Source organism: Ochlerotatus camptorhynchus, unplaced genomic scaffold, assembly GCF_037179485.1.
Source record: "Ochlerotatus camptorhynchus isolate MF236.1 unplaced genomic scaffold, CSIRO-AGI_Acam_v1.1 ptg000123l, whole genome shotgun sequence".
NCBI lineage: Eukaryota > Metazoa > Arthropoda > Insecta > Diptera > Culicidae > Ochlerotatus > Ochlerotatus camptorhynchus.
Window position 1 is genome coordinate 238,086 of NW_027040613.1, and position 27,793 is coordinate 265,878.

Here is a 27,793-nt window from a genome sequence, read left to right on the forward strand (position 1 = left end):
ACAACATCAAATTTAGATTTTAATTTGATCTCAGACTGTGCTCGGGACTGGTGACGGGTCTTTAGCTCGATAAGCCAAAATTTAAATAGTCATTGCATAAGTTGTCAGTATTTTCTTCTTGGGTTATTGCGTCCCATCTGGTTAATGTCTGTTCACTTCCGCAGATGTTTATTAAGGTGCAAGAAAAACCATATTCAAAAATATAATAAAAAAAAGTTCTTTCTAGTCACCGAACGTTTAGTGTAGTGAAATGTCTTACCTGTTCCCTGGGTTGTATCTCTCGGAAGTACGTTATATCTTGCCCGTTGATTGTTATTTTGCCTGTTCCAGGTGCTACAATAGTTACATCTCCTCGCACTGACTTTCTTAGACATTCTAAGAGAAATATCAATAGTTATTTTCATTGAAAATGGCTTTTATCGCAAACATACCATAAACTGTGATGCTTTGTTTTCCATTTGTATCAAACTGTGGTTTTGGTATTTGGTCGGCATCCGTTTTCATCAGTAACGGTTTTCGGTAGCGATCAATGAACGTTTTCTCCCTGTACGAGTATGGATGCAGAATTAATCGCGTCAATACGCTTACAAAGTTATCATACTCAGTATCAGAAACATCTTCGAGCAAAACTTTTTCAAGGGCATCCTTTGACAGCCATTCTGAACCAGATGTATCACTGAAAAGAATAATTGGAATAGTTTAATTTGAGGTTATAGCATTTGAATAGCAGTAATCAACATTTCATAATTCACTATGTCTGACAATCTTTTAGGTTGCTCATTACTAATTTCGCTCATTCTATACATTCATTTTTAAGCACAGAAGGGGGTCATAGGGCCAGATCTCCAGTGAAAAATCACTGTCCATACAGCACAAGGGTAGAGGTAAAGATTTGGCACCACAGAATAATAATCACAGGGATCAAGTGAATCCTGCTTAAGATGCCGGATAGGGAAGATTAGTGTTTCAAGTAGGGGATAGTCGGAGTAACAGTAGTAATAGTTGAAGTAAAAGTTGGAAAGTAAACGTACAGAGGACCATGTTTTGCTATACCTTCTTAAACATGATCTTTTTGAAATGTTTGAGAATCAGTGTCAGTCAGTGCCATTGTCTTTGTCGATGTATTTACGTTTGTCAGTTGCCATTGTCATTATAGGTGTTGTCTCAACGTATATGTTCTTGTCAATGACAGTATTGAAAGTATCCTTGGAAGTATTTTTCACTGTGTGTGTTTATGTGTGTTTTCACCAAATGGTTATATTTCTTCCTCATGTCCTAGTTTTTACTGCGTTCAAGAATAATTAACTAAAAAACAAAAATGTAGCAAAAGTTCATACTATAACATGTCTAACTTACTATCTACTTTTTGTTGACTAATACCTAAATGTATTTTTTAATCTTTAAATTTGTGGAACCTCTTAACGGAATTCCTTTATGAAGCGTGTAATTTTCAATTTTATAACGATAAGTTGCTCAAAATAGCACAATAGCCAGTAATTCCGTGCCAGAATCCACCTCCAAAGTTGGGTTAAAAGCTAAATAGTTACCTAAAAATTCTACCTAAATCGTTCACAACCAGAGCCGGATCACTGATGAAAATCAAAATATCGAAATTTTCGAAGGCGAACACTCCGCAACCTATTCTTGCTAATCGAATCGCGAGCGCTAACTCTGATTGAACGCTCACGAATCATAAAATCGCTGCCTGTGACACTCTGAAAGCGAAATTAACAGGTTTTATGCGTCAAACACTCGCCATTTAATCTCCTCCCGTATCTAACAAGTACAAATCTCCACTGCAACATCCAAACCCCCGAAAATCACTCCTCTATAGCAAGTGAGTGGAAGCAACCCTGCACGCAACCTTTTTTCATGATACATTTTTTCTACCTATCTTTCTATTAGGCCTGTGGACATGCGTTAGCTTCGAAACTTCTAACCAAACTGGGAAATCTATCAGATCACAAGAAAAAACACAAAAACTTTAAACGTTTCAAATGTAATTACAAGTAAAATAAATATAGATTATTTTAACGTTAGCGTTAGCGTTGTTATGATATATTTCGTAGATTGGATACTAGCGACTACATAAAATAAATATTGATTATTTTACGCAAAAACGAACAAGTAATATTAAATCTCTTGTAATTGACTGTAACAAAAACAATATGCTAAAATAATTGTTTTTTAAATAAAATGATATGCAAAATTTACTAGAAGGTCATTACTTTATTGGTGAGAAGTTTCTAATAAGCCCTCCCAGTTCCTCTGTATACATAATAGACATGTTCATTTTAAACGAAATGTTCGGAATGTAACGGGTCAACCGTGATTACTGTTCGTCATGTTAATTTGAACTTCTGTGCAAATTTTCAGCAAAATCGGTGATGATTTAGAGGTGCTTCAAGTTAATTTTATGTTTTTAAGGTAATTTACGGCTTACAATATTTGTATCTCGAGACTGAAACAACGAAAACTGCTGTAACAACTTTCATAACTGCTGTAACAACTTTCATAACTGCTGTAACAACTTTGATAAAAAAAAACACGTCTACTGAGGATTCATATTTATGAAAAAATCATATATCAATGAAACAGTCATCGGTCGTCATTCAAAAGCAATGCAACTATGTTCTGTCAATCTAATTGACTTTTATTGGTCTTGTGAATTTTAGCTAAAACGGCCTCTTTTCTGATTTTTATCTCTCAATCTATGAAATAAACACGAAAACTATGTTGGAATGAAACTTCTAGAACAATATGAGGAACATTATACCGTACACTACACATTTTTATATCATATGGGTGGAAAATTCGTAGAACAAATACTTTAAAATTCTTCACTGTTTAAGATATCTTCGAGCATGAAACTAAGTCAAACTTCAATAAAATCACTTCGAATAGTCAACCTTTGGTTACAAAGTTGATACATAACACATTAAACTTTGCTATGAAAGTTGTTACAGCAGTTTTCGTTGTTTCAGTCTCGAGATACAAATATTGTAAGCCGTAAATTACCTTAAAAACATAAAATTAACTTGAAGCACCTCTAAATCATCACCGATTTTGCTGAAAATTTGCACAGAAGTTCAAATTAACATGACGAATAGTAATCACGGTTGACCCGTTACATTCCGAACATTTCGTTTAAAATGAACAGGTCTAATACATAACATATCTGATACTATAATCAGAATTGCTCAGTCTGCATGAAGCAGCCGATTTCATCAAGGAAGTTCTATTAACAACCAAGAATTAATCGTTTGAGGCATACTGAAGCATTATGAAGGTGATATGTATCACTATGGAAAATCATCATCGTTGCAAATATAAAGAGATTAAACATAACCCTTTGCTTCAGTACTTTTTTTTTAACCTTTATTAGGGAGATTTTAGCTTCAGTACCGTCAATCTCCATGTCCATGGGGAGGGACTAATTTCGCTCATTCTATACTTATATTATAATTATACCGTACGACCAAGTCTGCAGACTTGGTCTGATCCAACTTAAAACATGTTGACAGTTCTCAAACTGATTGTTGCCCGATAAAAGCAGGTAGTGCTGACAGTTCTAGTACTGCACTGTCAATATTGTAAGCAAGTTGATTAGATTAAATGTTCCAACACAACGTAGGTTTAAATAGACAATGTAAGCACAGACAAACAGACGTAACTCTTTGAAAAAGTTTTTCTTGAAAACATAGTATCTCAAAAGATAGGACCTCAGTAGCGACATCTTTCAGGCTTCGCGCGGAAAACAAGCTTACTCTCTAACTCGCAAACAATATTGCATAAAAGTTCTATAGAATGTATAGAAACGTCAAAGTGATCCTGCGGCGAGTAGTTCGCGGAACAGATAATATTCAAATCAACCGTTAAATGCGTGAACGAAGATACACAATGAAGAGTTACGTCTGTTTGTCTGTGATGTAAGGGAATAAAAAGGAGTTAGTAAAGTTCCAACAGCCAAGAAATAAAGATCGTTTTTCCAATTAAATAAAGATTTGGTGATCTTGAGTGCCTACTCCGCCGATTTTGCCGTTCCGTTTTTTGGTGACTACAAGGATAGAAATCTCCTTATACCTTTGGGCAAATTTCTATTGCTGATTATTCATAAAATGTATAAGTCAACTAATAAGCAGACGCCTTGCAAAAAGTTAATGAAGCTCATGTGTCAAATGAAATGTATAAGCGGTCACACATACCTTTTATGCATTCTTGTAGGACCTATGTGGTTTGTCTTATGGAATGTATAAGGCAGATGCTTTGGCAAAAATGTATAAGTGAAACATGAATAAAATAACTTTTGTACGTATAAGCCATTTCTTTGCATTCTATACGACTTGTTTGTTTGTATACATGTTTGTATATCACGAAAACAACTTTGAATATACGTGCATTCTGGTAGAAGACGGAGTTGATTGAACAGGATTTGGAGTATAGGGTTGTGCAACAAGAGCAACAGATCCACTGGCTTGAGGACCAGGAGAGGGCTGTTGTATGAACTGTGCCCAATGGAGGACAGTGGTTGCACGGTTTGCTCTGACAGGACTTGGCAAAGTGATCTGTGCTACGGAGGCAATTGGAACATAGCTTCTTCAACTTCACAAACTCGAACCGTTACTGGTAATCGTAACAATGGTACAGGAAGTGATTCAATAGAACTATTGTCATCCTTAAATTTATATACACCATCTAGGCATTTACGAAATAGAAATATATTTGCTACAAATCGTCATCGTACGAATTATGCCAAATTTGGACCCTTGAACCAAATGATGGATACATATAATAAGCACTGCAATAACATTGACTTTACAATGACAAAAACCAAATTAAAGCAATATTTTAATTCGTCGCATAACGTCAACTAGAAGTAATGTTTTAACTTGTTCTTAAGACATATTATAAAAATATAAACAAAGACAAAATTGTAAAAATAGCACTTAAGACAACAATTGTAAAACGGTCTACACTGATTGACGACAAATAAATAAAAAAATAAAAAAAAAATAAAAAAAAAAAATAAAAATAAGATTCTAGTTGCATTTTTCACACCTCCTGGAAGATTCCGTAGCTTGGGAGGAGGATGAGGAGCTGAAATGCACTGCGGACTTCGTTGGTTTCACCTTTGGATTACAATCTCGACTGGAACCAGGGGACGGATTAACACTCTGCAGAACTCTGGCATAATTCTGAAGGTAGTTCACCATCGATACATATGTTGACATATCATCTTCTTCTGCTTCATTACATGCCACACCACCAATAACATTGGCAATATTATCAATATCCAACCGGGCACAATAGCCCAAACGGGTTGACAACTGGTAAATTAACAACGAATCCCAGGAATCAGTGTATTCTCCCAATCGCTTTAGTACAGATACCTGCTGTTCGAATCTATCCACCAAATTGAGTAGCTCATCAGCCGATTCCTTCTTCATACTGGGTACCTCGTACAACGCCTTAATATGACACCGAATAACCTGCCGTTTGTTTTCATAGCGCAACTTCAGTGCTCACCAGGCAGGCGAAATCTGTCATCGCTTATCGAAATGCTAATTTCAACACGATCTCCAATGGCAGAGTTAAAAGCATCGCAAAACACACACCAATCAGCAAGTTTTCCACTGAACCGAGGTAGATTTAATTCAGGAAACCGAATGAGACTGGCGGTTCTGACAGGTTGTATTTTGATTGAGATGTTTCGATAAAAATGCACGCAACGCGTAGTATTTCGTGTCGAACTTCATAAGATCCTCTTTGTAGTCATCACCATACGTGACTTCAAGAATGCACACCGTACGACGATACTCTTTAGCTATCTCTTCAAGTCTATCTGACCATGCTCCTAACAATTCTGCATGCTGTCCTGTTTTTGCCTCCCTTGCAAGAGTCATCAACAATTCAATTGACTCCCACAAGTGTACTTTATTTCTCCGCAGAAAATCTGCCTCTCAATCTTAAACATTTTGATTTTAACGTGGCTCTACACGGTACGCGAATACGGTACGAGTCTCCTTCCGTGTCAACACACGGTTGAAACAACCGAACCGGGGAAACGAGACGACAAAAGTGCTATCTCACCGACGTCGACGTACCAAGACGAACACGAGCCAGTATGCGAATCGGCGAAGCACGACAAGAGTCGTGTGCAAGAGGAAAAGAAGCAATGTACTCACTCAATGCTAGGGGCTTACGGCGATCCCTATGGTGGCTGGGTTAATAATCCTCGGAACCAGCGTGGAAAATGGAACGCCAAAAAGAGAACAGAAAACTCACTCTCCTCTCTTGGGTAGCCGCGGTGGCAGCAATTCAGCAACACACTCACAGATGCCTATTTTCTTCTCAATCTCTTCTCGTTCTCACATAACACCAACACCGTAGTCAGTCCACTAAAATGATGAAATCTCAAAAACACCAAAATACACCTCTCTCAAATTTTGATATTTTGTTTATCGAGCATTGCTTAATTTTTGCTGAAAATGTCAGGTTGCGATTTTTTGCGCTTTAGAAGATATTAAAGTTCAAAAATTGTTGTTTTTTTTCGGTTTTTCAACAATATCTTTAAAATTTGAAGCTTAAATCAGTATGTTTCTTCACAAAAGTTATTTATTCAATGCATTTGCGTAAGAGAAAAATATAAAATTATATGGTTGTAAGCAAAAAAACCGAAACTGAAAGAAAAAAGCATATTTTTGACATTTTTTTCTTTAACTCCATATAACTCGGAACCAGTAGGCTGTAGAAATTTTACGTCTTCAAAAGAGTTGTTTATTTTGTCAAGGCAAACAACTTTGCCGAAGACATCAAGTCTCCAAATCGTCAGAGAAAGAAGTTAGATTGTGGCGCCATCTTTGCGGAAGAGTTTTGAACTATTTGTTTATGTCAATAGATGGTTCTTATTATGATGAGAAACTTTGCCGAAGACACCAAGTCGCGGAAGTTCTTCGTTTCGGAGTTATTAATTTTGCTCCGCTTGCTTGCTTGCTTGCATTTCTGGCCCAGTGTGCATTGGAAAAAAAAATTGTAATATTTTTAACACTTCGACTTCAGTGACACTAATTTTAGTTTAAAATCCACTTTCAAGCAATTGACAACAGCATTGTAGCCACACAATCGTTTGTTTGAATGATGAAATTCTAAGCTATTGAACTCCAGTTAAATAAAATTTAAATTTATGCTGCGAAATACACTTTACTGTTCACTGCAACGTTCGGTTTCGCTTCGTTCGGGTGTGCAATTGAGGAGCTCCGGCTTTTGCACCGTAGCGAGTAAAATAAAGTGAAATTTTGTATTTAGAGGTGTAAAGCTGTTCTGTGGACCGGCAAGGAGCCGCCATAGCACGGAGATTTATCAGTTTTTTTTTTGCAGGTGAATGGAAAATTCTTAAAGTTTAGTGAGAAAATAAAGAGGCAAGCGCACAGTAGCATCTATTGCTGTCATCAGGGTCACGTTTAGAGTCGTGAATTTTGCATGCAAGTCGTAGCCTGTCGCTCACCCTTGTAATCAAATTCACTGCCGTTTGAATCGACGGTTGGTATTCTCATATCATCGTCGTTGAGTCCTCAACTCGTATGCTACTGCTAATTTAATTAGCAAACGGTTTATCAAAACTGAATCAAATCATTTGAAAAACTATCTATGCGCCCCACCAGCGGTGATCTCGGAGGAGGATAGACGGTACTTATGCTAGAGCAACCCTGCTCAGCTACATGGACCCAAACGGTGATCATGGCAAGCTTATCATTCTGAAGTTGGAACCTGCGGTAGGAAAGAAAATTCCAGATCACTCTTTCACGCTACGAACACTTGTTGAAAGGCGCGTTGGGAACACACGCGAGATGTACCTTACTCCAACCAGACATTCTGCTCAAGATGTCAAACAAAGGACCACGCCTTCGGAAGTCGGAAGTGTCCAGTCTACCAAACCGAAGACGCTGTCCAGCACATACGGGTCCAGTACCTAGCAGCTCGGAGGATCTACCAAGCGATGCAAGGGGAAAAACATACGAGGTACCACAGTACATAGCCAGGACCAGACTATCCATTAGCTGTCCACGAAATTTGAAATCATGGTAAAGAAAATGGAGGAGAAGGATACTACGATCAAGACACTGGAAAACCAGATCGCAGTAGGACCCAAGACAACAACCAACTCCGACTTAAACCACCTCCGTAATCTCGTGGAGAACCTCCAGAAGGAACAAGGATGGAAAGTTCATCGAAAAAGGATTCCAGGATGGATCTCGTATGGAAAAATGGCACCATCGAGGACCTTATCGCTCGAGTATCATCCCTCGAAGCGAAAGTATCCAAGAAATATAAGGAAATCGACGTTCTGAAATTTGTTCATCAGGCGTACAAACAAGCACTCGATGGGAAACCCACCCCAAAGTTTCAACGCAAGGAAGTAAATCCTATGCATCCCGCCCCCACAGATGGTCAAAGACAGTGCTCCCCCAACCACAAGGCATCTAGAATAGCAACTGCTATTTACACCGATCCTGCTCCAGAAACAAGCATGACTATCGAAAAACAAAACACAAGTGCCAAGAAAAAGTCGTGGAAAACCGTTACCAAATAAAATAGCGGAGAGATGGTATCAAAAAGAACGAAAGCCGACGAGCTGACACACCAAAACCCAAAACACGAAAATCTACATAAGAACGATGAAGACGAGATGGATAACATTATGTATATTTCCGATTCCGACGAGATAAAAGTTCAAGAGCAAGCCCCTCTTGACTTCCAATTAATCATTTCGGAACTTGACTTTTCCGACGAGAATATGCAAAACGATCAGGACGTATCCATGTCCCGATAGTCCTGCACTCTGCAACACCGCTACCCAATCTCAACGCACTCATGGCTACATCACCAAACCATAAGAAAAGCAGAGAGAACACGAATCACCCAAACCAGGCCACAAATAAACTCCGTAGGTCATTCCCACGTATCCTACGAAAAGATCCACCCGGTTGACAAGCAACAATCCCATCACTCGGGATGTCCGCTCGGACTCACGAAGGTACGACCAGTGGAGGTCTAGTCTGGGTGACTCCTCCGTAGCATCAGCAGGTCCTTCACTGGCCCCTTCCCATTACCCAGTGGTATATCTGCCGACGCGGGGTAACCTCCTACTGCTTCTGCCGGTGGAGCTCTACTGGGGTCCGCTTCTAAGCTGAAAGCACCGACACCAATATCAGCCAGATCACCAAGCAAGAAGACTATCTCATTCCATGTGAGTTCCTCATTGATGCCTCCCTCGGGTATGCGAGCTGATTCCAGTTCCTGTCCAGCACAATCGTCGACTGCCCAGAACCAATCGCCTCCAACCAACATTTCGCCAAGAGATGATTATTCCTCGGATTATTCATCACTTATCACGCGACACAAAACTTTCGGAAGCCCCAGAGGATCTACTCTGGCAATCCAATCGAACATGAGTGGCTTCTATAATAACCTTTCGGACCTAGAATTCTTGTGCGAGACAGCCATTCTGGCCATCCAGGAGATCCACTGGGCTAGTGTCGATAAGATGAACCGTGTTTTTTGGGGATCAACACATTTTTTTTGGGGACGAAAACATTTTCCACTCTGCGGCAATTGGGGGTGCTAGGCCCGATACCTTTCACATCAATTAAGTTAGTGTTAGACACAGATCTGCCAATCGTGGCGATCAGGAGAGCATCCATTCTCGATGTCCGTTGTTTCGGTGGAAAAATACCAGATCTTAGAAACCAACTCTCAAATATATTCCAGAGTACTAGGGGACATGAACGGCCACCATCCCGCTTGGGGCAGCCCAATTGCAAAAGAGGCTCCACTCTGATGAAAGTGGCGAGAAAACTGGATCTTGTCGTTCTCAATTAAGGAAGCACCACATATACCAGTGGTCAGAGAGAAACATCTATATATGCCCTACTACCCCGAAGCGCTATCGGTGCTACTGTGGTTATACCAAACAAACGACAATAACATCGCTTGTAATCGACGACAAAATAAATAGCAAAGTAAGGTAAAACACACGTTTTATTCTCTCGCAATTCGAACTTATTAGTTTGTAACATTTGCAGTGGCGTCGCGTAACCTCACTTTTTACCTGTGTACTTTCAAAAACAGATTTTATGCCATATTTATACTTGAATCGGTTGAAAAATACACTTAATCTTCTAATGAACTCGATATCTGTACGATACTGAACCACCCAGAACACTACAACCCTGGAATATCACCATCGCCGCTACAGCTGATCTTGAACAAAACACAAGTGAATAAGCTACGATACTAGATGTGCCTATTGTCCGGTACTCAACGCGTAAAGGATAGCGATCATCGTCATCTAGGCATCTAAGGTCGGCGGACATCGAGAGCAGCAGCTGAGATGACCAACGAAGAGCTGTTCGAAACGAAGTTGGACCGATCGGACGGAGAACGTGAGAGGGAGATTTGGTCTACGCTTTCACGGGTCAAGCGATGACCAGATGAGAAGACGATAGAGAGTTGTTTTTCGGTCGCCGCATAGAACGGTTGTATCCCATCGGGGATGAGGAATTCCATTTTATTAATGTACCATTACATTCGTTAGTATAGTCAATGTAGTGTTTTTTTTTTATACAATAAATGTAGTTTATTTTTGTGTAAACTTTGTTCAAAACCCAATCCGCGAGTGTTGTTTGTGTAATTATTAAGGCCAGAAATATCCGGACCCAACTGTGACTCCATTAGGATATGATCACCAAACAATTGGTTTCCCCGCAACCTCGCTTCCCCCAAAAAAGGCGCCATCAGCAGCAACACACGGGCGGTATTAAGCCAACCGGTACTTCCCAATCAGTGTTGGAGTCGGCGGATAATCTCCACTGCCAAACATCGAAGGAGGTAAGGACCGACTAACCAACATTTGGTCCTTCGAACCGGATACCACACCCGGAGACCAGTCGGAAGGAAAGTCACCGTCGTTGCTTGGGTCGAGCAACGCTTGGATGCTGTTATCACGAACGCGGAAAACCGCCATTGCGACTGCTGCGAAACTAGTGCACATTTAGAGGAACCGCCATCTCGGAATCAAGGTTTTGTTAAGGATCGCCATTCACCGAGGACAATAACGGCTTTGTACAGCTGCATTGCGCCAAAACCACCATCATCAGGACTGAGTTTGGAATATATCGCCCATTGTTGGAGGACCTCACCGCTTATACTGGAGCACCGAATCAGTCGGAGTAACTGTTTTTGCAGGTAAATACTCATTAGTTCGGTATATGTCTAGTCGAAGCTTATATTGCATGATACTAATGCCAACTTTCGATGCATGCTGATTCGTTGCATGGATGGACAATTGGACAACCGTCGCTTCTATTTGCCTTGATCGAGGATTTAGTATCTTGCGATTGCGAGATTCGGCCGATCGGTGGACCAACGGGTACCGATAGCTTCGCATCCGAGCCTGGTATCAGTTCCCACGAGAACATTGAACGATTGTGGATATCGGTAGAAGAGGAAACACCAATTTATTGCCGTCTCGGTGAGTGAACAATTTGTATATGTACTGCCGACGCTAGGCATGCACAAATTCCTGTGAATCCTCTTCATTTACTACTACGCAAGCCCTGCCATTGAACTGCTCGTTAGAGCAAGTCTGCTGAAATTCCAGTTTTGCATTCTCGACTGATTTTATTTATTGGCTGTTAGTCCTCCAGGTTAGTTACACGGTATATGTCTACCGAAGCTAGCCATACGATTGCTACATACCAACTATTCCTCTTCACACTATCCTGCACACACACGTTTTGGAGATTGCATTGATTGCAATCAAGGCGATAATTGTACCAATTGGAGTGGGAATTTTGCAAATTTTGGATCGGTACTACTGTTGGTACCTCCAGGTAGGTTGCCACAGTATATGCCCAGCCGAGGCGTGTCTTTCGTTGGATTTTACACCCCACTTTCTCCTCTTCCCTGAATTTCAACCTGGAATCGAGTGATCCCTACCGAGGCAATTGATTGATATGACGTCATTGGACCTTTGCTATTTTGGTTCAAATTGGATTTGCAATAGAACAGTTACCTGTTCCGCCAGGTCAGTAATAGCGAGCAGTATATGTCCGCCGAAGCGGAGATTATACACGGTATACTACACAATTACTTCTTTTACCGATTGCTCGACATCATATCGTCATGCCACCTACCACCCGGAAAGGATCAGCAACTCTGAAGCAGCTGAGGGTTCAGTTGGACGACCTCAAATCCTCATTCGATGACATCTGGTCTTTTATCCAGAAGTTTTCTGATAGTAACACTGCTACTCAGGTAGAAATTCGATTGTCAAGGATTGATGACTTGTGGGAGAGATTTAGCGAGAGCTTGGTTGAGCTAAAATCTCAGGATGATTTTGAGGATGAAGAGGGTTACTATGGGAAGCTACGCAAGCATTTGAGCGATCGTTATTATGAGGCTAAAACCTTCCTATTGGATAAGAGCAAGGAGCTTCGTGTTTCGCCGGAGTTAGAACAGTCCTCCCATGAACATTCAATACCAGGTGTTGTCGATCACGTCCGGTTACCACAAATTCAACTCCAGACGTTCAACGGTGACATTGAAGACTGGTTGAGTTTTCGGGACTTGTTCACCTCATTGATTCATTGGAGAACCGACTTGCCCGAGGTGGAGAAGTTCCATTACCTCAAAGGGTGTCTTCAAGGGGAGCCGAAAAACCTGATTGACTCGTTGAAGATAACCAAGACCAATTATCAAATCACTTGGGGCACACTGTTGAAGCGATACAACAACAACAAGTTGCTAAAGAAGAAGCAGGTCCAATCACTATTAAAACTTCCGACCCTCAGTAAGGAATCCGTGTCCGAATTGCGCAACTTTGTTGAAAGCTTCGAACGCATCGTCCAAACCCTCGATCAAATCATTGAACCAGCGGACTATAAAAATCTGCTGCTGGTAAATATCCTCACCATGCGGTTGGATCCATACACCCGTCGTGCCTGGGAAGAATGTTCGGCCTCTAAGGAACACGATTCGCTGGAGGATCTCACTGAATTTCTTCGTAAGCGGATCCAAGTGCTGGAATCACTCCCTCTAAGGCAAGCAGACTCCAAGACCGTCCATAACCAACCACCAGCTTCGAAACCCAGATTTTCAGTACTAAAAACCAGCTACAATTCCGTTCAATCTACCGGAGGAAGATGTGTGGCTTGTAAGGACAACCACCTTCTATATCAATGTTCCACATTTCAACGGCTATCCGTGGTGGACAGGGACTCACTGCTAAAATCCAATGGACTCTGCCGAAATTGCTTCCGCTCTGGTCATCAGGCAAAGGATTGCCAGTCCAAGTTTTCTTGTCGGAATTGCAAGCGTCGGCACCATACCCTACTGTGCTTTCAACCAGAGAAGGACGCTGCAACGGTGGCAGCGGCTACTGGAGGCAATAATCCTTCAACCTCCAAAGATTCCCAAGGTTCCAAGAGCTCAAATACAAATCAAGTGGTTAACTTGGCAGCTACGGTGTTCGTCATGGCAGCTACGAACACCACAACATGCAACGTGGCTCAGAAGGTATCGTCGCGAATTCTACTAGCGACTGCGGTGGTCATTGTCGAGGATGACATTGACACAAGGTTTAACGCTAGAGCTCTTCTGGACTCGGGCTCCGAAAGCAACTTCGTATCGGAACGACTGAGTCAGCGAATGAAATTATCCAGAGACAAGGTCGATGTTTCGATTCTCGGTATAGGTCAGGCAACTAGCAAGGTCAAATGCCAGGTTCAAATGATGGTGCGCTCGCGAGTCTCGGAGTATTCGCGAGAAATGAGCTTTCTTGTATTACCCAAGGTTACTGTGAATTTGCCCACAACCCCAATCAATATGGAAGGATGGAATTTACCGGATGGAATCCAACTCGCGGATCCGGCTTTCTTTCAATCGAAGGAAGTCGACATCATCCTAGGCATCGAGAATTTCTTCGAGTTCTTCGAGACTGGACGAAAAATTTCTATCGAAAGCCATCTCCCAAATTTCACAGAGTCGGTATTCGGATGGGTAGTCTGTGGTGGCTGCTCAACACCAAACAGATCCACACAAATCAGCTGTCACTTTTCAGCCACTACGGAACTGGAGAAGCTGATGGAGCGGTTCTGGTCATGCGAAGAGATAGAATTCTCTAATTCCTTTTCCCCAGAAGAAAAACTCTGTGAGGAACTGTTCCAACGTGGAGTCCAACGAGGTTCAGATGGTCGGTACACTGTTCCTCTACCCAAAAACGAAGAGGCTCTTTCAACTCTTGGCGAGTCACGGGACATCGCATTTCGACGTCTTCTTGGAACAGAACGACGGTTGGCAAGGGATTCCAATTTGCTAGAACAGTACGTCGCGTTCATGGATGAATACCTAAAATTGGGGCATATGCGGAGAGTCGAAGATGACACAAGGGAACCGATCAAACGGTGTTATCTACCCCATCATCCGGTGGTAAAAGAGGCGAGCACCACCACTAAGCTTAGAGTTGTCTTCGACGCCTCATGCAAGACGTCATCCGGAGTGTCCTTGAACGATGTGCTTCTGGTGGGGCCAGTTGTGCAGGAGGATATGAGGGCAGTCATCCTACGGAGCCGAACAAAGCAGATTCTACTCGTATCGGATGTTGAGAAAATGTTCCGGCAGATCCTTACTACGTCGGTGGACCGACCATTACAGTCGATACTCTTCCGGTTTTCACCAGAAGACGTTGTTACAGTGTACGAGCTAGAAACCGTAACGTATGGAACCAAACCCGCTCAATCAAGAGCAATACGTGAGGACGTCTATATGGACGACGTAATCACTGGCACGGATGAGTTAGACGTAGCTATATCTCTCAGAGCTCAACTAACGGAGATGATGGAATGCGGTGGTTTCAAGCTCAGGAAATGGTCCTGCAATATTCCCGCAGTTTTGGAAGGCGTGTCTACAGAGAATCTGGCTATTCCTGATAATACTGGAATCAACTTGGATCCCAACCAGTCTGTCAAAACATTGGGCTTGACATGGATGCCTATCACCGATACCCTGCGATTCCAGTTCGAAGTTCCGCAGTTAGATCCTGATGTCCCATTAACGAAACGCCGTATCCTATCAATAATCGCTACGTTATTCGATCCGCTTGGCCTGATCGGTGCCACGACAGCATCTGCCAAAATATTGATGCAGCACCTGTGGACGTTAGAGGACAGGAACGGCAACCGATTGGATTGGGATCAATCAGTACCACCAACGGTGGGTGAGAGCTGGCGGAAATTCCACGGAAAGCTTCCACTTCTCAATCAAATTCGCGTCGACCGCTGTGTTATTATACCCAACGCTACAACTGTGGAGATGCACTGCTTTTCGGATGCTTCTGAAAGAGCGTATGGTGGTTGCGTCTACATTCGAAGTCAAGATGCCAATGGAACAGTGAAGGTACGACTTCTATCGTCCCGATCAAAGGTAGCACCACTCCGAAGTCAGTCAATACCAAGGCTTGAACTATGCGGTGCCTTGCTCTTGTCCCAACTGTACGACAAGGTCAAGACCTCGACAAGGTTATCAGTTTCAACTTACTTTTGGACGGATTCGACGTGTGTGTTGCGTTGGATTGATTCTCCTCCCGCAACATGGTCCACTTTCGTTGCCAATAGGGTGGCGAAAATCCAAGGTTCAACCGATGGATGGAAATGGAGGCACGTACCCGGAAAGGACAATCCGACAGATCTTATTTCCCGTGGATTATCGCCCGAAGACATTGTCCACAACGAATTCTGGTGGGAAGGTCCGAATTGGTTAAAGGCAGATCCAAGGGAGTGGCCTGGTGGAGCTACAGAAGAACCGGAAGCAGGAGAGGAAGAGAGGCGTCGTACAGCTGTTGTTTGCACAGTGTCACCTATTGAAACGTTCAACAATATGTACCTCAGTAAGTTCGGTTCGTATTCAGACCTGATTCGACGAACAGCGTACTGGTTGCGTTTAATAGAACTGCTACGAGTCCCAAGAAATGAGCGTTCTAAGAACGGATTCTTAACCACTGTGGAGTTAAGAGCTGCTGAGTATACTATAGTGCGCAACGTGCAGAAAGAAGTCTTTCCTGAAGAATATAATGTGCTAATAAAAGGGAAATCAGTATCCAGGAAGTCACCGCTGAGGTGGTTTCACCCGTACGTATGCAAGGACGGACTAATAAGAGTAGGGGGACGTCTGAAGAACTCCGATGAACTAGAAAGTACCAAACATCCGGCGGTATTACCCGCACGTCACCAGTTAACCCGTATGATAGTGACACATTTTCATGAGCGGCTATTACACGCCGGGCCCCAACTACTATTGGGAGTGATTCGACTACAATTCTGGCCTCTTGGTGGGAGGAACGTAGCTAGAGAAGTAGTACATCGTTGTGTGAAATGCTACCGTACCAAACCGTCCACAGTCCAGCAATTCATGGGAGAGTTACCATCATCTCGTGTTACAGTATCCCGACCATTCGCGAAAACAGGCGTGGACTACTTTGGCCCGGTGTACATCCGACCTGCTCCGAGACGCGCAGCCGTGAAGGCTTACGTAGCAGTGTTTATCTGCCTTTGTACCAAGGCAGTACACTTGGAGCTCGTTTCTGACCTTTCAACAGAGCGGTTCATGCAAGCCATGCGACGATTTGTGTCTCGAAGAGGAAAATGCTCCGATATCTATTCGGATAATGGCACAAATTTTGTCGGCGCTAGGAACCAGTTATTAGAGCTCTTCCGTTTGCTAAAGGATCGAGAGCACAACGAACGAATTAGTGCCGAACTCGCCAAGGACAATATTCAATGGCACTTTAATCCCCCAAGTGCTCCACACTTTGGAGGACTCTGGGAGGCAGCTGTCCGATCTTCTAAGAAACATTTGCTGAAGGTTATCGGAGAAGCAGTACTTTCGTTAGAAGATTTTACTACGCTACTTACGCAGGTTGAGGCTTGCTTTAATTCTCGTCCGTTAACCCCGATGTCGGATGACCCGGACGATCTGGAGCCGTTAACACCAGCACACTTCCTTGTAGGCTCGTCTCTTCAAGCTCTTCCTGACGTCGAACATCTCACCATCCCGGCGAACCGTCTGAATCAGTTCCAAGCGATACAGCAGAAACTGCAGCATTTTTGGATTCGTTGGCGAAGGGAATATTTAAGCCAACTACAGGCTAGAGCCAAAAGATGGAAGCCAGCAATTCCCATAGTACCAGGAAAATTAGTTATTATCAAGGATGAAAATCTCCCTCCGATCCGATGGAAGATGGGAAGAATCATAGCTCTGCACCCTGGCGAAGACAACATTACGAGAGTCGTGACCATTAAGACTGCTACCGGTGAACTGAGACGTCCAGTGGAAAAGATTTGTATTCTTCCTGTTCCTATCAATGAAGAAGAACAAGATTCCCAGCATATTTCGTCGTAAACCCTGATCCAAACTCCTTCCAAAACTCCCATCCTTCCGAAGAGGATTCTCTTATTTCTTTTCAGAAATTTTGTCAAATTTCTGGGTGGGTGAGGATGTACGATACTGAACCACCCAGAACACTACAACCCTGGAATATCACCATCGCCGCTACAGCTGATCTTGAACAAAACACAAGTGAATAAGCTACGATACTAGATGTGCCTATTGTCCGGTACTCAACGCGTAAAGGATAGCGATCATCGTCATATAGGCATCTACGGTCGGCGGACATCGAGAGCAGCAGCTGAGATGACCAACGAAGAGCTGTTCGAAACGAAGTTGGACCGATCGGACGGAGAACGTGAGAGGGAGATTTGGTCTACGCTTTCACGGGTCAAGCGATGACCAGATGAGAAGACGATAAAGAGTTGTTTTTCGGTCGCCGCATAGAACGGTTGTATCCCATCGGGGATGAGGAATTCCATTTTATTAATGTACCATTAAATTCGTTAGTATAGTCAATGTAGTGTTTTTTTTTTATACAATAAATGTAGTTTATTTTTGTGTAAACTTTGTTCAAAACCCAATCCGCGAGTGATGTTTGTGTAATTATTAAGGCCAGAAATATCCGGACCCAACTGTGACTCCATTAGGATATGATCACCAAACAATTGGTTTCCCCGCAACCTCGCTTCCCCCAAAAAAGGCGCCATCAGCAGCAACACACGGGCGGTATTAAGCCAACCGGTACTTCCCAATCAGTGTTGGAGTCGGCGGATAATCTCCACTGCCAAACATCGATCCATTGCAAGTAATATTTTGATAATTGTTTATATTTTGAGAGTTGGTGCACAGGTAGATTGAGGTTAAGGCGACGTCCGAAATCGAACCGGATCGCCTCAGAACGAGTTTCGCTAGTGAGGAATAGAAGATTCCCGGAAAAACGTCGTTGAATTCGCGAGTGAATTACGACTAAGTGTACGAGCATCGCGTGGAGTAACATCCGGACATTTACTTTGTGTTGTGCATAACCTCAATTGCAAGAAGATCGAGGGAAAAGCGTCGACTTTTTTGGAAGTTTACCCGGAGTAGAAGAAAGCGGTGACTTCCAAAAAAGCCGACCGGACAAAAGTGTGAACCAGGAGGAGGGCAGAGACAAGTGCATAGACTGCAGTGGTGAAAAGTAAACAAAGCAGAACTGCTTCGTACATTCGGAAGCAAACAATTCTACATAGAGCTGGAATTAGGGCGTAACAGCTTTTATAAACAATGACTTCTCTCGATGATTTCTCGGAAGCCATAGCTCTCCCTGCCAAACCGACATCACCATCGAGTAGAGAAAGACTACTCCTACCCGTTGGATATGTTGTTTTGTGTAGGCGTACCTTGAATTCCGAGAAATCCACGAGAGAAGTCATTGTTTACAAAGGCTGTTACGGCCTAATTCCAGCTCTATCTAGAATTAGTGAGAGTATAAATTAATGAAGAAGACCAATCATCTGAGCCTGGTGCATTCAGCAACGGTGGAGCAAACGTCGTCCACTCACCGGTTGCTCAACAGAAGAAGAAGAAGAAGGATCAGACAATATAGAAGCAACAACTGGGAGCAAGGATGAATACGTTCTCCGTGAGAAGGGATGCAGTGATCGCGAAAATGCAACGCATTCACGATATGATGAATCGAGCTGGACTGTTACGCAATATGCGAACGCGCCTCCGCTGTCGGCAGAACCCCATCGGAACACACCGCCACTGGTACGATTCGGTGGAATGGAGAGTCGTCAAAAAGCGAAGAAAACACAACACCAGCAGAAGTAAACATAGTTACGCATGCTTACACTTTCTTTATTATTTTATGCAGTTAAAAACTAATCTAAAAGCTAGTTGGAGCTTAAATAGTGAATATAATTAGTTAGTTAGCTGGTTAGCATTAGTGATTTATCAAGGTAAATGAATTAAAAAAGCTGTTTATTAGTTCGTTCAAAATCTAACCTAAAAGTTACACTATGGCACAGATTTTCCGTATTACTTAAAACCATTAGTTAGAGGTCAAAGGTCAGGGCAGAATCGTTAGTTCAAGGATCCCCAAACAACTACTACCGTACAAGACAGCTTTCCGGACGTTGCGGGATTAAAAGGAAAACACTAACAGAGGAGTGGCAGCTGCGAATGCAGGAGCAGTTCGATCAGTTGTAGAAGGGGATGTTGCAGTTGCAGCAGCAGAGTTCGCTGTCGGGAGATGCTGCAACGAGACTTGAAGTACCTTCGAGATTGCTTGGTGCCATTCCGAAGCAGTTACAGCATCAGGTTAAATTTGTGGAGAAGGTTGTTCCAAAAGAGTTCGTAGCGGATGAACAGTGCAACACAGACCCGTTGGCAAGTTCGACCGGCAATAATGAGAGAACATCCAACAATAGTGACAAGGCATCTTCGAAGTTATCGAGACGCTCAACGAAATTACAAGAACTGCAAGTGAAGGCCCTGGAAGCGAGACAAGCGTTGGAAATAAGGCAGCTAGAAGAGCGACTGGCGTTTGAGTATGAGATGTTGGAGGTCACTGATTCTGAGGTAGAGTCGATTACGAGTTTTGACAAGATCAACGAGTGGCTGGAGAAAACGGACAACGTAGGGAACGGTGTAGGAAATTCTATGAATGGAACACCTCTGCCGGTGTATGACGAACCTCTGCGAAAACCGGTGGTGTCTTCAACCCAACCGTGCCTCACTAGCAGCTGCGGCCCAGTTCCACCATCTAGTATTCAGCAACCTGTGGGGAATCCTACTTCGTTTCAGCCACGCGTCTCGGATCATTTTGGTGGAAGTTACGGTCATGGTGGCAGGTACATCGAGCAGCCTCGACCTGGCGAAAACTTTCCAAGAGCAACAGCGAGTCATCATCCAACATTCGGCGGATATTCAGCACCAGTATCCAGTCAACCGTCGGCCCCAGTGTACACCATACCGTCACAGCAACCGGTAATGACGACAGCTAATCCGAAAATGAGCTGTACGTACCTAGGCGCTCAGAACTTCCAGAATGTGGCGGGCATGTCTCAAAACATTGGACAACCACCGATGGTAACGTCAACCCCGCGACAACAGTATCAGCAACAACCATGCAGTGATCCTGTACTGCTAAACAGAGACCATTTAGCAGTAAGGCAGACGGTAAAAGATCTGCCGAAGTTGGGTGGAGATCCAGAAGAATGTGTGCCTTTTGGAACGATGAGCTACTCGATCGTCTCGAAAGGAACCTGCACGATAAGACACTCAATGCTGTTAAAACCCTCCTCCTACATTCCGATAACGTTCCAGTCATAATCAATCGGCTGAAAATACTGTTCGGCAACCCGGAGTCACAGAAGTTGGAGAACAAGTCGGAGAGGAAAGGTCGGAAAGAAGAAGCGGATATACATGTGCATTCTACGCACTCACCGGAGCAGGTGTACCGCAAAGCTTGCCTATCGTGCAGAAATGAGTGTAGTTCCCTCGACAAGTGCAGTAGTTTTCTCAAGATGACACCGAATGCACGATGGGCGTTGGTAAATGAGAAGAAGATCTGTCGGAAATGTCTAACTAAGCACTTTAAAACCTGTGAGAGGAAGGTTCCATGCAATCGGAACCGGTGCAGTTTCCTACATCACCAGCTATAGCATGATGACAGTAAACACAAGAAACAGACGTCAATCATTCCAGCACAGATCGCATCTTGTAACAAGCATCATAGTTCGCTTGGAGGAGTTCTGTTGAAGTACATTCGTGTCACGGTGCATGGCAAGGGTAAATCGATCACGACGTACGCATTCCTCGACGCAGGATCGACCTCAACGTTAATGGAGCACAGCTTGTGGGAGGAATTGAATCTGACCGGTGAGAAATCTCCATTGTGCATGTCGTCGACTGGCGGACAAAGAAGATACGAAGAAGACTCGGTGAAATTCTCCGCCAGGATCGGCCTCAGGCTAAAAATCTCTAAAATAAAGATAAAAAAAAAAAAAAAAAAAATCCGCCAGGATCGCAGGTGCTTAGACTCCCGGCCAAAGTTTCCAGTTTTCGGAAGTGCACACGGTGCGAAACCTAGACCTTCCTCCACAGTCAATGTCGGTGAAGGATCTAGCGGAGCATTTCCAGCATCTGTCGGGCATGCCAATCGAATCTTGCGTCGCAGTCAAACCACGCATTTTGTTGGGTGTCGACAACGCTAGGTTGGAGTATCCGTTCGATTCCAGAGAAGGGAGTGAGAATCAGCCGACCGCAGTACTAACACGGCTAGGGTGGTTGGTATACGGTCCGTTCTCGGTGTCAGAGCAAACGATTGCAAAAAAGACGTGATCTACAATTACCATATCTGTCAGTGTGATGGGCTTCATTCTGCAGTCAAAAATTACTTCTCTCTGGGCAGCCTCGGGTTTCAACTTGCTGGGAAACCGCTGATGTCGAAGGACGACGAACGAGCGATGATGTTGCTGCAGACAAACACGATTCTCCAGAATAAGAGACACGAGACTGGTCTAGTATGGCGTTATGAAGAAGTCCGACTACCGGAGAGCAAAGGCATGGCCCTGAAGCGACATGACTGTTTGAGTAAACGCATGGTTCGAGAGCCTGCGCTAGCTAAAGCTCTTCAGGAAAAAATATTGGATTACCAAACGAAAGGATACACCCGCAAGCTTTCGGCGCAGGAAGAAGCAACGTACACTGGACGCTTGTGGTATCTGCCGATCTTTCCGGTGGTTAACCCCAACAAACCCGGCAAGCTGCGAATTGTCTAGGATGCCGCCGCCAAAGTGGGTAACCTCATTGAATTCATTTCTGCTAAAAGGTCCTGACCAAGTCACGCCCCTTCCACATGTCCTTCAACGGTTTCGTGAATATCGTACGGCTGTGTCAGGGGATGTTCGTGAAATGTTTCATCAAGTGCAGCATTGCCAGCGATTCCTGTGGGATGATGACTTTCCCGGAGAAGGTCCTTCGACGTACGTGATGGAGGTGATGACGTTCGGTGCCAGCTGTTCACCTAGTAGTGCACAGTACGTTATGAAGCAAAATGTAGAACGATTCAAGACTCTATTTCCGGAAGCGGTGGAGGCAATATGCAAAGGAACGTATGTGGACGATATGCTCAGCAGTGTCGAATCTGAAGCAGAGGCGGTAAAGCTTGCGCAAAATGTGCGATCCATACATGCAGAAGGTGGGTTCGAAATCCGAGGATGGCTGTCAAACTCCAAGAAAGTAGTAGATTCCATGGGCGAGCAGAGAGCTCCTGAAAAGGATCTAAACAAGACCGGAGAGCTGGTGACCGAGAAAGTTCTAGGGATGTGGTGGAATACGATCAACGACACGTTAACGTTCAAAATCCCGAACCGATGCAGACAGGAGCTGTTATCCGGAGAGCAAGTTCCCACGAAGCGGAAAGTTCTGCGAATTCTCATGTCAGTCTATGACCCGCTAGGACTTCTAGCCAACGTATTGATGTACCTGAAGGTTTTTCTTCAAGAGATCTGGCGCTCTAATATTGGTTGGGACGAGCCGATACCCTACCAGCAGCTGGAAAAGTGGAGAACATGGCTCAGCGTATTGAACAAGGTGAATACAGGTTCCGTTCCTCGGTGCTATCGCGCGATGACCACTTCGTCCGGTGAGTTCAACGAAATTCAACTACACGTCTTCGTAGACGCGAGCGAGAATGGCTACGCTGCGGTTGCCTACTTCCGTTTCGGAGTGCGCTTTCGTTGAAGCAAAAACTCGGGTCACTCCTTTAAAATACGTCTCGATACCTCGACTAGAGCTACAAGCAGTGTTGATCGGAACCCGGCTGGCGAAGTCTATAGGAGAAACCCATCGCATTGAAATCCGAAAACGGTTCTTCTGGACCGACTCAAGGGACGTGCTCTGCTGGTTACGATCCGATGACAGGAGGTACAGCAAATTCGTCGGTGCTAGAGTTGGCAAAATTTTGGAAAGCACTGAACAGGCACAGTGGCTCTGGTTACCAACAAAGCAGAACGTGGCCGATGATGGCACTAAGTGGCAGCGGACTCCCGACCTATCACCATCAAGCCGCTGATTCAAGGGACTAGCATTTCTGTGGAAACAGCGGAGTGCATGGCCTGTTCAGCCGGCAAACCATGAAGAAACCACCTCCGAAATGAACGTTTCAGTCAGTAGCCGGCGAACCTGTTCATAACTTCGCTAAATACTCCAACTGGCGTAAACGTCAACCACCATCTACCGGAATCCTCAATCGATCGGAGCTATTTGAAGCGGAATGTTGCATTTACCGACAAGCCCAGCTAGAAACGTTCGGTGAGGGAGTATCGTCGGTGATCTGTCACAAGGAGGCAAGCGAGAAGAAGGTGATTCCTATTCTTAAAAGTAGTTCACTCTACAAACTTTCACCGTTCCTTGATGACTACGGAGTACTTCGCATACAAGGAAGAACTGCTGCCTGTCAATTCATCGATTCAGATGCTGTCCATACTATCGTGCTACCAAAGAAGCATCCGGTTACGACGCTCGTCGTACAATTTGTCCACGAACGCTATCACCATCTCAACCACGAAAGCATCGTCAACGAACTACGACAAAAGTATCGGATCCCGCAGCTACGAAGTGTGTCGACAGCAATGACAGTGTCAGTTCTGTAAAAACGCCCGAGCTCAACCGCAGCCGCCTATCATGGCTGATCTTCCATCGGCTCGCCTAGCTTATTCCCGACCGTTCTCTTATGTCGGGATCGACTACTTCGGACCAATGCAAGTCGTCGTTGGTAGACGGACTGAAAAGAGGTGGGGCGTGCTGATTACATGCCTAGTGGTACGTGCCATCCACATTGAAATTGCACATTCTCTCAACACTAGCTCCTGCATCATGGCAATACGGAACTTCGTGGCCAGACGAGGCTCTCCTTTGGAATTCTTCAGCGACAGGGGAACGAATTTCGTCGGTGCCAAGCGGGAACTAACCGAAGCGTTCCGGTCTCTCGATCAAAATAAGGTTATGCAGGAATTCGTGACACCAGATACCAAGTGGACTTTCTTGCCTCCGAGCAGTCCGCACATGAGTGGAAGCTGGGAGAAAAAGTTTTTGAATAACATGCAGCTTCCAAGATCTCCCACCGACTCTTATAAACTCGCGCCCCCTCACACACGTATAAACTCGCGCCCCCTCACACACCTATCGAAGACGGCGAAAACGAAGCTCTAACTCCCAATCATTTCTTGTTGGGTTCGTCCAATGGTTCGAAACCTCTCGTGCCATCCAAGACAGCATCGCTACGCTAACCAACACTTGGAAAACTTCTCAAATCTACGCCAACCACTTTTGAAAAAGATGGTTCCGGGAGTACCTGCCGTCGATATGTCGTCGGACAAAATGGCATTATCCGGTGAAACCAATCCAGATCGACGACGTTGTGATAATCGTGGATCCGGCCAAAAGGACGCGTTGTAGACGTCAAATGCAAGGACGGACAAGTACGAAGCGCAACGGTGAAGACTATACTCAACGTATACGAACGACCTGTGGTAAAACTTGCAGTTCTGGACGTCGGCGCAAATTCGAGTGAGCAGGAACCAGGACCCTGCGTACTGGGGGGAGTGTTACGCAATATACGAACGCACCTCCGCTGTCGGCAGAACCCCATCGGAACACAGCCACTGGTACGATTCGGTGGAATGGAGAGCCGTCAAAAAGCGAAGAATACACAACACCAGCAGAAGTAAACATAGTTACGCGTGCTTACACTTTTTTTTTATTATTTTATGCTACTAAAAACTAATCTAAAAGCTAGTTTCATTTTCATTTTCATTTTCATTTCATTTTCAAGCACAGAAGGGGGTCATAGGGCCAAGTCACCAGCGAAAAATCGCTGTCCATACTGCACCAGGGTAGAGGTATAGATTTGGCATCACAGAATAATAACCACAGGGGTCAAATGAATCCTGTTTACGATACCGGATAGTAAGGAAAGCTGTTGAACATAGGGGATAGTCAGAGTAACAGCAATAATAGTGAAAGTTAGGAAAATAACCAGGTAGAGATGGTTGATTTGCAATGGCTATCGACTCTGTTTTATGGCCTACCGTATCAGATTCAAATTTAATGTCGTTTAATATTGCGCTTATTACTTTTATCTTTATTCTAAGCAATCTCCTTTCATACTTGTTTGTTTTAAAGTGAACTGGATGAAATGATTGTTTTATCAAAATTATGTTAAAGTTAACTACTATTCATATTTGCTAATTAATACCTAAATGTAATTTTTAATTTTATGAAGATAAGTTGCTCAGAATAGCAGCCTGTAATTCCGTACCAGAATCCGCCTCCAATTTAATGTCTTTTGTGGATTCGTAGTAGCAAAGTTGTGCTAAAAGCTAAATAGTTACCTAAAAATACTACCTAAATCGTTCACAATCAGAGCCGGGCCACTGATGAAAACCAAAACTACAACCCTGAAAAAACGAATCGATATTTTCGAAGGCGAACACAACCTATTCTTGCTAGTGATTCTGTCCAATTTTTAGGTATCCAAATTATAGTCATTCGTAAATTTATTATTGAATATATGGATGAATTATCTATTATTGAATAACTATTATTTACGATAATTACATGAAAGAAATAACATATAAACTACAAACAAAACGTGACTACTAAAATCTCAAAAAGATATTCTCACAAGTATATTTCACGCAACCAGGAATCTCAAAACCATTAGACGCTATAATGATACTCTGCACATGTTAGACGCAAGAAAAGGCCAAAAAGCAAGCGTCCGACACACAAAACCCGCCAAATCCACTGGCAGTCACAATCAACGATTCTACGAATCGCGAGCGCTCACGAATCATAAAACCGCTGAATGCGACACTCTGAAAGCGAAATTGACAGGCTCTATGCGTCAAACACCCGCCCCCCAATCTCCTCCCGCATCCAACAACACAAACCCCCACTACAACATCTAACGAATTCAAAACTCCGAAAATCACTCATCTATAGAAAGTGAGTGGAAGCAACCCTGCATGCAACTATTCTTCATGATACGCTTTGTCTGTCTATGGACATGTGTTAGCTTCAAAACTTCTAACCAAACTAGGAAAATTTTGAAATCACAAAAAAAAAAATCAAAGGTAATTACAAGCAAAATACATATTGATTATTTTACGCAAAACCGAGCAAGTAATATTAAATCTCTTGTATTGTATGCTAATGCTAATTGACTGTAACAAAAATAATATGCTTAAATAAAATAAAATATTAATAAAATGATATGCAAAATTTACTAGAAGGTCATTACTTTATTGGTGAGAAGTTTCTAATAAGCCCTCCCAGTTCCTCTGTATACAGAACAAATCTGATACTATAATCAGAATTGCTCAGTCTGCATGAAGCAGCCGATTGCATCAAGGAAGTTCTATTAACAACCAAGAATTAATCGTTTGAGGTATACTGAAGCATTAAGAAGGTGATATGTGTCACTATGGGAAATCATCATCGTTGCAAATATAAAGAAATTTAACATAACCCTTTGCTTCAGTACCGTCAACCTCCATGTCCATGGGGAGGGAAAAACTAATCTAAAGCTTAAATAGTGAATTTAATTAGTTAGTTAGCTGGGTAGCATTAATGATTTAGTGATTTATCAAAGTAAATGAATTTGAAGATATTTATTGCTGTTTATTAGTTCGTTTAAAATCTAACCTGAAACTTACACTATGGCACAGACTTTGCCGTATTACACTCAGGTCTTTTTTTACACGGGGGATACGGTCCGTGTAAAAAAAACCGTGTAAAAAAAAACCTACGAGATTTTGATTTTTCGCATGCTTAAATGTTTTTAAAAAATCAGATTTTGATGCCATTTGTAATTAAAGCATGATATGGTCCATATAGACATATTTTAAAAATTTCTGTATTTACACCAAAAATTGTGATTTTTTTTTTTTAAGTATGCCATTCGATTACAAATAGCTTGAAACGGATAATGTGATTGGAATCAAGTCGATAGGTTGTATCGTTGTCGAGAAATCGTTAAAAACGTACCGTGTAAATCGTGGAAAACCGTGTAAAAAAAACCGTGTAAAAAAAAACCGCGTAAAAAAACCGTGTAAAAAAAGACTTCAGTGTACTTAAAACCATTAGTTGGAAAAAGGTCAGGGCAGAATCGTTAGTTCAATGATCCCCAAACAACCACTACCGTACAAGACAGCTTTCCGGACGTTGCGGAATTAGAAGGAAAACACTAAACGCAAGTCACAGAACACATCTAACAGTAGTAGTAGTTAAGCTTAAAACTGATGAAAATTTAACCTACAGGGAAAATTTAACAACTGTTAATAAAGTTCGTTAAGTTTAC

At 43.1% G+C, this 27,793-nt stretch overlaps 1 protein-coding gene across 1 annotated transcript in view; it reads right to left on the bottom strand.

Annotated features, from left to right (window-relative positions):
• Nucleotides 1-27,793, bottom strand: part of mRpS9 (mitochondrial ribosomal protein S9) — a 78,067-nt gene that overhangs the window by 28,668 nt on the left and 21,606 nt on the right. Inside the window, exons 5-6 of the mRNA XM_065220250.1 lie at nucleotides 432-676; nucleotides 260-375 (exon numbers count right to left, since the gene is read on the bottom strand). Of these exons, the coding sequence (XP_065076322.1) occupies nucleotides 260-375; nucleotides 432-676 (361 nt within the window). The remainder of the gene's footprint in view (nucleotides 1-259; nucleotides 376-431; nucleotides 677-27,793) is intronic.